Source organism: Chlorocebus sabaeus, chromosome 12 (assembly GCF_047675955.1).
Source record: "Chlorocebus sabaeus isolate Y175 chromosome 12, mChlSab1.0.hap1, whole genome shotgun sequence".
Classification (NCBI taxonomy): domain Eukaryota; kingdom Metazoa; phylum Chordata; class Mammalia; order Primates; family Cercopithecidae; genus Chlorocebus; species Chlorocebus sabaeus.
In genome coordinates this window covers 20,370,484-20,386,110 of record NC_132915.1, presented here as the reverse complement: position 1 = coordinate 20,386,110, position 15,627 = coordinate 20,370,484, and the positions used below count along the sequence as shown (strand labels likewise).

Here is a 15,627-nt window from a genome sequence, read left to right as displayed (position 1 = left end):
CAGGCACAGATGTATTTTAAAATTTAACCAAAGGCTTTTCTCATCTAACATCCAAACACTTCCAGGAGAGTTGCTACTAGCAAGGCTACATGAGAAGGCTTCATGCCTAGTTAAAGTGTACCAGGAAGAATAGAGGGAATTAGAGAGACCCTGGCCTTTTCCTGTATGGTACATGGTATGAACATTGTTTTTAATATTTACTATACTTAACATGTAAAAGGGAGAGACCTACACCCTTTTTTGTTGACCTTTACCTCATAGTGACTCTGTAACAAGCATTGTCCAGGGCCCTAAATCTTACTCTCCTAGATTTTCTTTTCTTAGAAAATCAAAGCATGCACTGAGAGTCTTGCGGAAGAGGAATGCCTGGAATTTGGTTTAAGAGACAGAAGGAAAGAAAACCATGCTGTGTATTCCCTTGTTTTTTTTCAAATCCAGCTTTAGATATGGTTCAATTTTAGAGAAAAGGCTTAAGTCTTTTCATTCCTCCCTCCTTATGTTCCCTGCTTGTTTACTCTTTTCTACTATTCTTGTGAAGTTTTTCATTCTGTGATGATAAAGATTAAAGATCTGTGTGATTTCTTGTTGTAAACATATGACTATGAATTGACATTTTTAAGCATAGTTTAAATACTTTCCTTCTTGGTAAGTTACAGGGTACTGGAAAAAGTAGGTGATCTTTCTCTGAGGGGAGAAAAGTGCAACTTTTATCTTCATTTGGACTTGCTCTATCAGTATATGATTAGGAAGAATTTAAGTCTTGTGATGCAGGGAATATGTATAGCATAGCAGGAATTAAAATAGCCGATTATAATAATATATCTATAATAATGTAATAAAGATTGATAATGGTTATAGATTCGGACCAGCTTATAGGTTAGTATAATTAAAATACAGGCCAGAAATGATAATGACTTAACTTAGAAAGATGAAATCTTAGAATTTATTTGGTTTCTATTTTATAATATTGTGAGCAATATAAAGTGGATATGATATGTTAAATCCTGGAACTTCACGAGTGTCAGGAACATTCCCTTGAAAATTGAGCTGCATTAATTTGAAGGCAAATAAAAGGATACTTGCTGTTTGGTAGGTACTGTTTTGGTACCCAGCATCTTTAGATTGCACAACTTGCAGATTTTTCAAGAAAGTGAAAATAAGTTTAAGTGCATTAAGATGATCGATTCATAATGTTTAATGAAGTTAAACTACTCTGCTTGTGATTAATTACAAATATTTAGGGTATTGGAAATAAAAGAAAGCTTGTAATTTTCTGTAGGACTCCAGTACAGTTTTAGAAAGATAATGTAAGTAATCAGTATGCATACATGGAAAAATAATTTTTAGGGAAAATGCAGGGATAAAAATGGGGAGTGAAAACTTTCTCTCTCTCTGATAGTGAAAACTTTCTCTTTCTCTCTTTCTCAAAGGAGACTGTCAAGGCAATTAAAAGAATAATAAAGCACTCTGATGTGATTTTGTCCCATGATCTTTGCTATATAGTCTCGTGAGCAGGCTATTTGCACTGCCAAACCTTAGTTTTCTTATAGGAACCATATACATATAGGAACTTAAAATAAATAGAGAGCAAAAATAGGTTGTCTGCCTCATAGATTGTGAGGACTGTTTCCAATGATGCATGTAAAGTGCTTTCCTCAATGCCTGTCACATGGGAAACACTTGATTGGTAGTAATTGTCAATTGTATACAGTAAACAGTAGAAGAACATTACATGAAATAAAAACATAAACTTCTGAAAAATAATGAGGTTAGCCCATCTAATGAGACTGGTTAATAAGGTAAGACAGAAATTGGAGTAGAGATTTTTAGTGTTTAAAATCACATTTGATTCAGATAATTTGAGAACAGTCTTTTTAATTAGTGCACTTAAATCAGAATAATTCCTTTATAATTACTTATTTTTATCTTTTCAAAACAGATTCAAGATTTTTGGGAAGTTACCTCTTATTTCTTTACGAATCTCAGATAAAAAACTACAAGGAATTATGGAATTGGTTGAAAGCATTCCAAAACCTGAACCAGTAACTGAAGTATCTGCCCCTGTCAAATCATTCCAGGTAATGTGATTTTCAAAATTAATATAAACATGAATTAAGGAAGTCCACTAATAGTATTTGAAACAATCACAGGAATTTTATGTAAGACAGTTTGCAATTTGTTTTGAATAGACATTAAGAAAATTACATTTTAAGAGAGAAACTGAAATGGTAAAAATTATAGTTAAGAAAGATATAAAATAATAAATCGACTTTCCTAATTTTTGCTGCCTCCAATCCCTTTCCTGAGCGATAACACTGTTAACTACTGCTTCTCTAGTTTTTCAAAAAATATTTATGGCATATACTAGTACAGACATGCACAAGAACATGCATATGCATGTGTGTGTGTATGCAGCATGTGTATGTACACATACATGTATATATTCTTTTTTTTTTCCTGAAACAGAGCCTCCCTCTGTCGCCCAGGCTGGAGTGCAGTGGTGCAATCTTGGCTCACTGCAACCTCTGCCTCCTGGGTTCAAGCAATTCTCTGCCTCGGCCTCCTGAGTAGCTGGGATTACAGGTGCCTGCCACCACGCCCGGCTAATTTTTTTTTGCATTTTTAGTAGAGATGGGGTTTCACCATTTTGGCCAGGCTGGTCTTGAACTCCTGACCTTGTGATCCACCCGCCTCAGCTTCCCAAAGTGCTGGGATTACAGGTGTGAGCCACCGTGCCTGGCCTGTATTCTTATATTTTTTAAATTAAATGAAATCATTATACTCACTATTCTGAATCTGTATTATTTTTACCATTATTATCATATATGCCTTAGGTAAATGTTTACGTTAGCACATACAGATCTACCTCATTTGTTTATGGTGATATAGTATTTCATTTTCTGCATATACCATCTTTTGCTTAATATATCTCCTTTTGATGGATAGTCACATTATGACCGTTTATAGTTATGAAAAATACTGCTTTGAACTTCCTCATATATATATACTTATATATATATATATATTTGCTTATACTTTTATTCATAGAATAAATTTCTAGAAATGGAATTGTTGAATAAAAGAGTGTGTGATTTTTGAATTTTGATTATTTTGCCAAAAACATTTTTTTTTTTTGGGACGAGGTCTCCCTCATTTGCTCAGGCTGGAGTACAGTGGCGCAATCTTGGCTCACTGCAACCTCCATCTCCCAGGTTCCAGCAGTTGTGCCATCTCAGCCTCCCAAGTAGCTGGGACTACAAGTGCGTGCCGCTATACTTAGCTGATTTTTGTATTTTTAGCAGAGATAGGGTTTCCCCATGTTGGCCAGGCAGGTCTTAAAAGCCTGACCTCAAGTGATCTGCCTGCTTTGGGCTCCCAAAGTACAGAGATTACAGGTGTGAGCTACTGTGCCCAGTCCAAATTTGCTTAACTTACAGTTTGCTAACAGTAAATGAATATCTTTCTCTGGTTTCATTACTGAGTATTAGCAAATGTTAAAATTTTATTTGAAGTGAAAAATGTTATCTTCTGGTTTTGATATGCTTTTTTAAATGAGTGGAACATACTTTCCTAAATTTACTAATTTAATTTCTGTTTTTGGAAACTGCTGTTCATGTCTTTTTTCTATTGGGTTATGGTTGTCTAATTAAGGAAATAACCTGTTTGTCATTTAAAATTCCTGTTTTTTCCTCATTTTGTTGTTTGATTTTTATCTCATATATAAATTTATTTTTGCCAGGCAAAAGCATTTTATTTTTTACATAGTCACTTTTTTTTTCCTTCATGATTTCTAGATTTGTATCATGTGACTTTTCCCTTTCTGAGAGAATTTCAGAAAGAAAAAAATATATTCACATTTCCCTCCATTTTTGGGGGGTACAGAGGGTTCTTTACTCATGTTTAAATGCTTTTATTTTGAAGTGGTTTCAAACTTGGAACATTCCAAAAATAGTGTTAATAACTTTTTTTTTTTAATTATACTTTAAGTTATGGTATACATGTGCATAACATGCAGGTTTGTTACATAGGTATACATGTGCCATGGTGGTTTACTGCACCCATCAACCCAGCATCTACGTTAGGTATTTCTTCTAATGCTATCTCTCCCCTAGCCCCCAACCGCTCAACAGGCCCCGGTGTGTGATATTCCCTTCCCTGTTTTCATGTGTTCTCATTGTTCAGCTCCCACTTACGAGTGAGAACTTGCAGTGTTTGGTTTTCTGTTCCTGTGTTACTTTGCTGAGAATGATGGTTTCCAGCTTCATCCATGTCCCTGCAAAGGACATGAACTCATCCTTTTTTATGGTTGCATAGTATTCCATGTTGTATATGTGTCACATTTTCTTAATGCAGTCTGTCATTGATGGGCATTTGGGTTGGTTCCAAGTCTTTGCTGTTGTGAACAGTGCTGCATTAAATGTACATGTGCATGTGTCTTTATAGTAGAATGATTTATAATCCTTTGGGTATATACCCAGTAATGGGATTACTGGGTCAAATGGTATTTCTGGTTCTAGATCCTTGAGGAATCGCCATACTATCTTCCACAATGGTTGAACTAATTTACACTCCCACCAACAGTGTAAAAGCATTACTGTTTCGCCACATCCTCTCCAGCATCTGTTGTTCCCCGACTTTTTAATGACTGACATTCTAACTGGCATGAGATGGCATCTCATTGTTGTTTTGATTTGCATTTCTCTAATGACCAGTGATGATGACCTTTTTTTCATATGTTTGTTGGCCGCATAAATATCTTCTGTTGATAAGTGTCTGTTTGTATCTTTCACCCAGTTTTTGATGGGGTTGTTGGTTTCTTACTTGTAAATTTTTTTCGGTTCTTTGTAGATTCTGGATATTAGCCCTTTGTCAGATGGATAGATTGCAAAAATTTTCTCCCATTCTGTAGGTTGCCTGTTCACTCTGATGATAGTTTCTTTCGCTATGCAGAAGCTCTTTAGTTTAATTAGATCCCATTTGTCAATTTTGGCTTTTGTTGCCATTGCTTTTGGTGTTTTAGTCATGAAGTCTTTGCCTATTCCTGTGTCCTGAATGGTATTGTCTAGGTTTTCTTCTAGAGTTTTTATAGTTTTAGGTCTTGCATTTACATCTTTAATCCATCTTGAATTAATTTTTGTATAAGGTCTAAGGAAGTGGTCCAGTTTCAGTTTTCTGCATATGGCTAGCCAGTTTTCCCAACACCATTTATTAAATAGGGAATCCTTCCCCCATTGCTTGTTTTTGTCAGGTTTGTCAAAGATCGGATGGTTGTAGATGTGTGGGATTATTTCTGAGGCCCCTGTTCTGTTCCATTGGTCTATATCTGTTTTGGTACCAGTGCCATGCTGTTTTGGTTACTGTGGCCTTGTAGTATGGTTTGAAGTTAGGTAGCGTGATGCCTCCAGCTTTGTTCTTTTGCTTAGGATTGTCTTGGCTATACGGGCTCTTTTTTGGTACCATATGAAATTTAAAGTAGTTCTTTCAAATTCTGCGAAGAAAGTCAATGATAATTTGATGGGGATAGCATTGAATCTATAAATTACTTAGGGCAGTATGGCCATTTTCACAATATTGATTCTTCCTATTCATGAGCATGGAATGTTTTTCCATTTGTTTGTGTCGTCTCTTATTTCCTTGAGCAGTGGTTTGTAGTTCTCCTTGAAGAGGTCCTTCACATCCCTTGTAAGTTGGATTCCTAGGTATTTTATTCTCTTTGTAGCAATTGTGAATGGGAGTTCACTGATTATTTGGCTCTCTGTTTGTCTGTTATTGGTGTATAGAAATGCTTGTGATTTTTCACATTGATTTTGTATTGTGAGACTTTGCTGAAGTTGCTTATCAGCTTAAGGAAATTTTGGGCTGAGGCATTGGGGTTTTCTAAATATACAGTCATGTCATCTGCAAACAGAGACGATTCGATTTCCTTTCTTCCTTTTTGAATACCCTTTCTTTCTCTTGCCTGATTCCCTGGCCAAAACTTCTAATACTATGTTGAATAGGTGTGGTGAGAGAGGGCATTCTTGTCTTGTACCAGTTTTCAGAGGGAATGCTTCCAGGTTTTGCCCATTCAGTATGATATTGTCTGTTGCTTTGTCATAAATAGCTCTTAGTATTTTGAGATACATTCCATGAATACCTAGTTTATTGAGAATTTTTAGCTTGAAGGAGTGTTGAATTTTATCAAAGGCCTTTTCTGAATCTATTGAGGTAATCGTGTGGTTTTTGTCATTGGTTCAGTTTATGTGATGGATTACGTTTATTTATTTGCATATGTTGAACCAGCCTTGCATCTCAGGGATGAAGCCAACCTTAATTGTGGTGGATTAAGCTTTTTGATGTGCTGCTGGATTTGGTTTGCCAGTATTTTATTGAGGATTTTCACATTGATGTTCATCAGGGATATTAGCCTGAAATTTTCTTTTTTGTGTGTGTCTCTGCCAGGTTTTGGTAGCAGGATGAGGCTGGCCTCATAAAATGAGTTAAGGAGGAATCCCTCCCTCTTTTTCCATTGTTTGGAGTAGTTTCAGAAGGAATGGTACCAGCTTCTCTTTGTGCCTCTGGTAGAATTTGCTGTGAATCTATCTGCTCATGGGCTTTTTTTCATTGGTAGGCTATTAATTACTGCCTCAATTTTGGAACTTCTTATTGGCCTATTCAGGGATTCGACTTCTTCCTGGTTTAGTCTTGAGCGAGTGTATGTGTCCAGGAATTTATCTATTTCTTCTAGATTTTTCTAGTTTATTTGTCTAGAGGTGTTTATAGTATTCTCTGATAGTAGTCCGTAGTTCTGTGGAATCAGTGGTGATATCCCCTTTAGCATTTTTTATTGTGTCTGTTTGATTCTTCTCTCTTTTCTTCTTTATTAGTCTGGCTAGTGGTCTATGTATTTTGTTAATCTTTTTAAAAAACCAGCTCCTGGATTCATTGATATTTTTGAAGGGTTTTTCGTGTCTCTGTCTCCTTCAGTTCTGCTCCGATCTTAGTTATTTCTTGTCTTCTGCTAGCTTTTGAATTTGTTCTTGCTTCTCTTGTTCTTTAATTGTGATGTTAGGGTGTCAATTTTAGATCTTTCCCGCTTTCTCCTGTGGGCATTTAGTGCTATAAATTTTCATCTAAACACTGCTTTAGCTGTGTCCCAAAGATTCTGGTATGTTGTGTCTTTGTTCTCATTGTTTCAAAGAACTTACTTATTTCTGCCTTAATTTCAGTATTTACCCAGTAGTCATTCAGGAGCAGGTTGTTCAGTTTCCATGTAGTTGTGCGGTTTTGAGTGAATTTCTTAATCCTGAGTTCTAATTTGATTGCACTGTGGCCTGAGGGACTGTTATAATTGCCATTCTTTTGCATTTGCTGAGGCTTGTTTTACCTGCAATTACGTGGTTAATTTTAGAATAAGTGCGAAGTGGTGCTGAGAAGAATGTATATTCTGTTGATTTGGGGTGGAGAGTTCTGTAGATATCTATTAGGTCCGCTTGGTCCAGAGCTGAGTTCAAGTCCTGAATATCCTTGTTAGTTTTCTGTCTTGTTGATCTGTCTTATATTAACAGTGGGGTGTAAAGTCTCCTGCTATTATTGTGTGGGAGTCTAAGACTCTTTGTAGGTCTCTAAGAACTTGCTTTATTCTTTAAGAATGTTGAATATTGGCCCCCACTGTCTTCTGGCTTGTAGGGTTTCTGCAGAGAGATCCGCTGTTAGTCTGATGGGCTTCCCTTTTTGGGTAAACCAACCTTTCTCTGTGGGTGCCCTTAACATTTTTTCCTTCATTGCAACGTTGGTGAATCTGACGATTATGTGTCTTGGGGTTACTCTTCTTGAGGAATATCTTAGTGGTGTTCTCTGTATTTCCTGAATTTGAATATTGGCCTGTCTTGCTAGGTTGGGGAAGTTCTCCTGGATAATATCCTGAAGAATGTTTTCCAACTTGGTTCCATTCTCCCCACCACTTTCAGGTATACCAATCAAATGTAGGTTTGGTCTTTGCACATAGTCCCATATTTCTTGGAGGCTTTGTTCGTTTTCATTCTTTTTTCTCTAATCTTGTCTTCATGCTTTATTTCATTAAGTCAATCTTCAGTCTCTGATATCCTTTCTTCTGCTTGATCGATTTGGCTGTTGATATTTGTATATGCTTCACAAAGTCCTCATGCTGTGTTTTTCCACTCCATCAGGTCATTTATGTTAGCAATTCCTCTAACCTTTTTTCAAGGTTCTTAGGTTCCTTGCACTGGGTTAGAACATGCTCCTTTAGCTCAGAGGAATTTGTTATTACCCACCTTCTGAAGCCTATTTCTGTCAATTCTGCAAACTCATTCCCTGTGCAGTTTTGTTCCCTTGCTGGAAGGAGTTGTGATCCTTTGAAGGAGAAGAAGCATTCTGGTTTTTGGAATTTTCAATCTTTCTGTGCTGGTTTTCCCTAATCTTTGTGGATTTATCTGCCTTGAGTCTTTGATGTTGGTGACCTTTGGATGGCGTTTCTGTGTGGATGTCCTTTTTGTTGATGTTCATGCTGTTCCTTTCTGTTTGTTAGCTTTCCTTCTAACAGTCAGGCCACTTTGCTGCAGGTCTGCTGGAGTTTGCTGGAGGTCCACTCCAGACCCTCTTTCCCTGCGTGTCACCATTGGAGGCTGCAGAACAGCAAAGATTGCTGCCTGTTCCTTCCTCCAGAAGCTTCGCCCCAGAGGGGCACCCGCCAGATGCCAGCCAGAGCTGTCCTGTGAGAGGTATCTGTCGACCCCTGCTGGGAGGTGTCTCCCAGTCAGGAGGCATGGGGGTCAGGGACCCACTTGAGAAGGCAGTCTGTCTCTTAGCAGAGCTCGAGCCCTGTGCTGGGAGATCCGCTGCTCTCTTCAGAGCTGGCAGGCAGGAATGTTTAAGTCTGCTGAAGCTGTGCCCACAGCTGCCCCTTCCCCCAGGTGCTCTGTCCCAGGGAGATGGGAGCTTTATCTATAAGCCCCTGACTGGGGCTGCTACCTTTCTTTCAGAGATACCCTGTCCAAAGAGGAGGAGTGTAGAGAGGCAGTCTGTCTACAGCGGCTTTGCTGAGCTGTGGTGGGCTCCGCCCAATTTGAACTTCCAGATGGCTTTTTTTACACTGTGAGAGAAAAGCCGCCTATTCAAGCCTTGGCAGTGGGGATGCCCCGTCCCCCACCAAGCTCAAGCATCCCAGGTTGACTTCAGACTGCTGTGCTGGCAGTGAGAATTTCAAGCCAGTGGATCTTGGCTTGCTGGGCTTCATGGGAGTGAGATCCTCTGAGCAAGACTGGCTTCAGCCCCCTTCCCAGGGGAGTGAATGGTTGTCTCGCTGGCATTCCAGGTGCCACTGGGGTATGAAAACAAGCTCCTTCAGCTAGCTTGGTGTTTGCCCAAATGGTTGCCCAGTTTTGTGCTTGAAACCCTGGGCCCTGTTGGTGTAGGCACCTGAGGGAATCTCTTGGTCTGTGGGTTGCAAAGAACGCTGGGAAAGTGTAGTATCTGGGCTAGAGTGCACCATTCCTCATGGCACAGTCCCTCAGGGCTTCCCTTGGCTGTGGGAGGGAGTTCCTGACTCCTTGCACTTCCTGGGTGAGTCAAAGCCCCACTCTGCTTCAGCTCACCCTCCGTTGGTTGCATCCACTGTCTAACCAGTCCCAATGAGATGAGCTGGGTACCTCAGTTTGAAATGCAGAAATCACCAGCCTTCTGTATTGATGTTGCCTGGAGCTGCAGGTTGGAGCTGTTCATATTCAGCCATCTTGCCAGCCACCAGTGTAAACAAGTTTTATCCTCAGTCTATTAGAGAGTACCTTACTAGCTGGGTGTGGTGGCTCACATCTGTAATCCCAGCACTTAGGGAGCCAGAGGCAGGCAGATCATTTGAGGTTAGGAGATCGAGACCAGGCTGGCCAACATGGTGGAACCCCGTCTCTACTAAAAATACAAAAATTAGCCAGGCATGGTGGTGGGCACCTGTAATCCCAACTGCTCAGGAGGCTGAGAGAGGAGAATCGCTTGAACTCTGGAGGCAGAGGTTGCAGTGAGCCAAGATTGAGTCACTGTACTCCAACCTGGGCGACAGAGCGAGACTCCGTCTCAAAAAAGAAAAAAAGAAAAAAGTGAGTTAATGTCCCATTACTCCTGAACACTTTAGTGTTCACTTTAGTGTTTTGCAATATTCTTTTCCTAGTCTGTTGGTGAGTTTTTTTGTTTCTTTAACTGTTTTTTGGAGAGCAAAAGTTTAATTTTAATACTATTGAATTTAGCAATATTTTCTCCAGATATTGAACTTTTTGTATCACATCCCTGCAGTTTTTGCCTAATTTAAGGTCTAGAAGATTTTTCCCTATGTCTTTTTTCTGGAAATTTCTTAGAGTTAGGTTTTATACTTAGGTCTCTCATCCATTTAATTTTTCTATGTGGTGCATGTGATGGGATCCTCTTTCTAGTTTTACATCTGCATTTATAGTTAGTTCCGTTTTATTTGTTAAAAAGACCATTCTTTTACTGTTGAGTTGACTATATATGACACAGACTATAAATAGACTGTGTAAGTCTATTTCAGACTGTTCTTTTCCAGTGATTTCTGTGTCTACCATTTCCATCTGTTTCTGTCCTTTTGTTGATATCATACTGTCTTAATTATACTATAGCTTAATGTCTTGAAATCCAGAAAGGTTAGTCCTCCAACTTTTTGTATCTTCAAAATGTTTTCGACTGATTCTTTTGCCTCTTAGAATCAACTTATCAATTTCCACAAAAATTCCTGCTGAGATTTGGATAGAAATTGTGTCATGAATTCGGGAGAATTAACATTTTAGCAGTATTGAGTCTTTCAATTCATTAACATAGTGTATCTTTCCATTTGCTTAGGTCTTTTTAAGTTTTTAAAAATTGGTGATTTGTAGCTTAAGCATCTGTTCGTTAATATATGTTGTTAAATTTGTACATAGTGTATGGGCTGAATTGTATCCCTCAAAATTTATATACTGAACCCTAACTCTGCTATTTCACATTGTGACTGTATTTACAGATAGATTCTTTACAGCAGTGATTAAGTTAAAATGAGACCACTAGAGTGGTTTGACTGGTGTCTTTATAAGAAAAGGAAATTTGATCTCACAAAGAGACACCAGAGATGCATGCACACTGAGGAAAGCCCATGTGAGGACACAGAAAGGAGGTCATCTGTAAGCTAACGATAGAGGTGGCCTCCAGAACTGTGAGAACATAGGTTTCTGTTGTTTAAGTTACCCAGTCTGTGGTATTTTGTTATGGCAGCTCTACCTATCTCATATAGATTTTGGTACCAAGCAGTGAGTTGTTGCTTAACAAGCACTTAGAAATGTGGAAGTGGCTTTAGAACTGGGTAATGGGTAGAGACTGGAAGAATTTTGAGGTATTTGTTAGAAAAAAACCTAGATTCTATCGCTGAATAAATTGTTGATATAAAATATGGACGTTAAAGCTGTTTCTGGTGAGACCTCAAGTGGAAATGAGGAACATGTTATTTGACATTGAAAGGAATGTGGTCCTTGTTATAAAGTGGCAAAGATCTTGGTTAAATTATGTTCTAGTGATGAACTTGGATATTTAGCTGTGGAGATTTTTAAGTAAAATGTTGAAGGCACAGTCTTGTTTCTCCTTGCAGCTGGTTAAATCACTTGAGGCCAGGAGTTCAAGACCAGCCTGGACAACATGATGAAATCTCGTCTCTACTAAAAATATAAAAATTAGCGTGGTGGTGTACACCGATAGTCCCAGCTACTCAGAAGGCTGTGCACGAGAATCACTTGAACCTGGGAGGTGGAGGTTGCAGTGAGCCAAGATTGTGCCACTACACTCCAGCCTGGGTGACAGAAGGAGAATCTGTCTCAAAAAAAAAAAATAATAATAATAATTGTACAATATATGGTTAATATGTATTTGATTTATTACAAAGATGCCAGCCTAGCTAAGTGGGGGAAGGATCAACTTTTCAACATATGGTGCTGAAACAACTGGATTTCCATGTGGAAAGTAAATTAATTTCAACCCTTATCTTATATCATATGTGGAATTTAACTTGAAATGAAACATAGACCTAAGTATAAAGTCCACAAGTATAGTTTCTGGAACAAAAAATGTTGGAGAAAATGTTTGAATCCTTGCAGTAGGTAAAGAGATCTTAGGATATAAAAAGTGCAAATATAACAGGAGGAAAAAAAATAAATCGAACTTTATGAAAATTAAATTTTTCTGCTCTTTGAAAGACGTTGTAAAAAAAAGGTGAAAAGGCAAACCATCTAACCATCCGCTTGGGAAAAATATTTGCAAAAGTATTTTTACAAGTCCAGTCTTGTATCTAGAATATATGAGAAGACTAACAGCTCAATAATAAATGACTAAACAGATAACATGAAAAGATGTTCGACTTTGTTACTCACCAGAAAAATGCAAATCAAAGCCACATAGAAATACTACTGCACAATGGTTAGAATGGCTAAAAATAAGAAGAAAGATAATACCGTGTCAAGGTATTGCCATGACAAGGATTTAAAACTCTCACACGTTACTTGTGAAACTTGAAAATAGCATAACCCTTTGTAATAGTTTGGTAGATTTTAAAAATAAGGTTAAGTATATACTTACCATATAACTTGGGAATTCTACTCCTAGGTTTTTACCCAAGAGAAATGAAGTCATATGCCCACCAAAAGACTTGAACTAGAATACTCATAGTAGGGTTATTCATAATAGTAAAAAGTTGCATAAAACCCAATTGTCTATCCAGAAGTGAATGGATAAGAAAAAATAGTATATTTATACGTAGAATACTACTCAGCAAAAAAAATACTAGTACATGTAGCAGTGATGGGCAGTGATCGAGAATGGGGGGAGCTTCCCTCAAGACTCCAGGGTATTTTAGGGAATAGAATGCAGGATTACTTGCAAATTCCTTTAAGAGCTTAACAAAACTTGCATTCTAAAACCTAACAACTACATTACAGAAGAGGAAAATAATAGCCCAGTTTCACTAATAAATGTAAGATGCAAAAATTTCAAAACATTAAAAGTTGAAATTAAGGTAACATAGTTGTTACTTTTCGGGGGATGCCTAATGATTGCAAGGAGCTTAAGGGAGGCTTATGAGTTGCTTGTAATGTTTCGTACTGGACATGGGTAGTTGGTCGCTTGAGTGTGTTTACTTTCTGAAAATGTATTGAACTTTAGAGTTCATGTACTTTGTGCAGTAGATTATAATGTACTTCAAAAAAAAAAAAATGCTGCTGCTGCTTTCCAAAATGAGCTGAATTTCGCAGAAGTGGAAATATAAATAACCAAGGAAGCTGTTTGTGTTTGATATGATATGTAACCATTATGTATTTGTGAAATTATATTTAAAACTAGGATGACATGGCCAGTGAGACTGATATAATTTAAAATCTTTGAGCACCCTAAGCATGGTGAGGATATGGAGATACTGAAACTGTGCTGCTGGTATTAGTGTAATGTCTTATCACCACTTATGAAAATGGTCTGATAGTGCTCAATAAGGTGAACATATGTAATTTTACGCTTTGGGGAAGTTTTAGCCACAAGCATCTATATCAGGAGGAAAAAAAATAAATTGGACTTTATAAAAATTAAATTTTTCTGCTCTTTGAAAGACTTGTAAAAAAAAAGGTGAAAAGGCAAACCATCTAACCATCCACTTGGGAAAAATACTTGCAAAAATATTTTTACAAGTCCAGTCTTGTATCTAGAATATATGAGAAGCATACAAGCAAAAGCAAAACTCTGTAAGCAACACAGATGCTCACCAACAGTATGGTAGACAAATAAGTAGTGGTTTATTCATCAGTGCAATGCAGTGTCACAGTAAAGTTCAGTAAACTATGAGTGTGGCTAAAATTTAAACATTGTTTTGTAAAAGAAGGAAGTCACGGGAAAATGTATGTCATATATGCTACAGTTTGGAAAGAGGCAGGAGTAAATGATGTATTATTTAGATAATCATTCATAGGTGCTGTAGTACAAACAACTAAATAAAAGCAAGATCATGATGAGAGGTAGGGAACGTGACGAGGAGGAATGAGATCCAGGAGGAACACATAAGAAGGTGCTTCTAGGTCAGGATATGGTAATGTTTTATTACTTGGCTGGGTTGGAAAATTCAGATGGGTCTTTTATTATTATTTTTTAAACTGTAAGATTTGTTTTTATATATGCTCTATTTCCCCAAACTGTAAAAAAGTAAATTTCCTGAAATACCTTTCAGAGATTAAAAATAAAACTAAATTCCCCAATTCTAGGGGCTTTAAGTATTGTGACTTGTGTGTTCCTCACAGATGTCCTGATTTAATATTATGTTGAGTTAAAATATAAGATCTCTTTCTACTCAAAGCCTCATCAAGGACATTATTACAACAGTTCCACAATTTTTATTTAGCCTCAAAATTGTAAAACTACTTCTTTAAAATCTGCGTTTTATAATTTATTTTTCTAATTTAGACCTGATATGTTCTCAGTTAATTCAAATTGGATAGCTCTTTGTCAAAACTGTTGTAGAACTTTGAATAAACATCTTTGGAATAAGCGGTGAATAAACATTTTTGCGCTAATCAACAGTGAATTACTTTTCTTTCAGATTCAAACATCTACTTCTTTGGGAACATCACAGATTTCACAGAAAATAATTCCTCTCTTGGAACTTCCGTCTGTTTCTGAAGATGGTAAAATGAAACTGCTTAAGGATATTTTTCTTACTGTATTAAAATTTCTGTTTTGAGGCGTATTTTTCTCAAAGGACCACATAGAGGAAGGGAAATACCTTTTCCTTTTAAAATCTAGGTTATTGGTTGAGGTTCTATGAACGAAAGACAGATTAACATGAGAAAACAAGCAGATTTACTGGCATTTGTATTTCACGGGTACATGCAAGAAACTCAGGGATGAGTAACTCAAGGTGGTGATTAAAATTTGGGTTTATATATCAGTTTGGGCTTAAACAAAGGAAAAGAGGTTTTGAGCTTCAGGGATAGGGGTTGCTGGGGAGGCAAGGTATATGGGAAGGCGACCAGAAAACGTATGGTGCACAAGGGTAAAGTTTCTTACGCAGATTTGTCAGTATTTTCTCTTTTGATAAGAATGTCTTGTGAGTAAGAGTCATCTTCCCTGGAACAGAAAGGAAGATACCTTTACAGGGTAGATTTCTCTTATAAATGTTAATTTCCCTTACAAAAGGGAAACTTAGGTTCTGTCTTTAGAGCTTTTCCTGTCTACTGTTTCTCAAAATAATTGACTCAGTATAATAATCCTTATGCCAAAAAGTCATGTTTTCGAGTGGCATATTTTGGTCTTCAATAGTCATAGAAGAAATTTCAGGCAATAGCAAATATTTGTATATTTTCAGGAAATTTTAACTAAAATTTACTTGAAATAGCACAATTCCTTAAAGTTGTTTTTGCAATGGGATTGTTTTGGTATAAAGTTGAACTCAAAATGACAAGGACCAGCCGGGCGCAGTGGCTCATGCCTGTAATCCCAGCACTTTGGTAGGCCAAGGCCGGTGGATCACAAAGTCAAGAGATTGAGACGATTCTAGTCAACATGGTGAAACCCCGTATCTACTAAAAGTACAAAAATTAGCTGACGTGGTGACGCACACCTGTA

The 15,627-nt window shown here is 37.4% G+C and overlaps 1 protein-coding gene across 4 annotated transcripts in view; it reads left to right on the top strand.

Annotated features, from left to right (window-relative positions):
- Positions 1-15,627, top strand: part of VPS13A (vacuolar protein sorting 13 homolog A) — a 238,929-nt gene that overhangs the window by 86,712 nt on the left and 136,590 nt on the right. For all 4 annotated transcript variants that reach the window (XM_073021503.1, XM_073021502.1, XM_073021504.1 and 1 more), the window contains 2 exons: positions 1,940-2,078; positions 14,603-14,687. In XM_073021503.1, the coding sequence (XP_072877604.1) occupies positions 1,940-2,078; positions 14,603-14,687 (224 nt within the window). The remainder of the gene's footprint in view (positions 1-1,939; positions 2,079-14,602; positions 14,688-15,627) is intronic.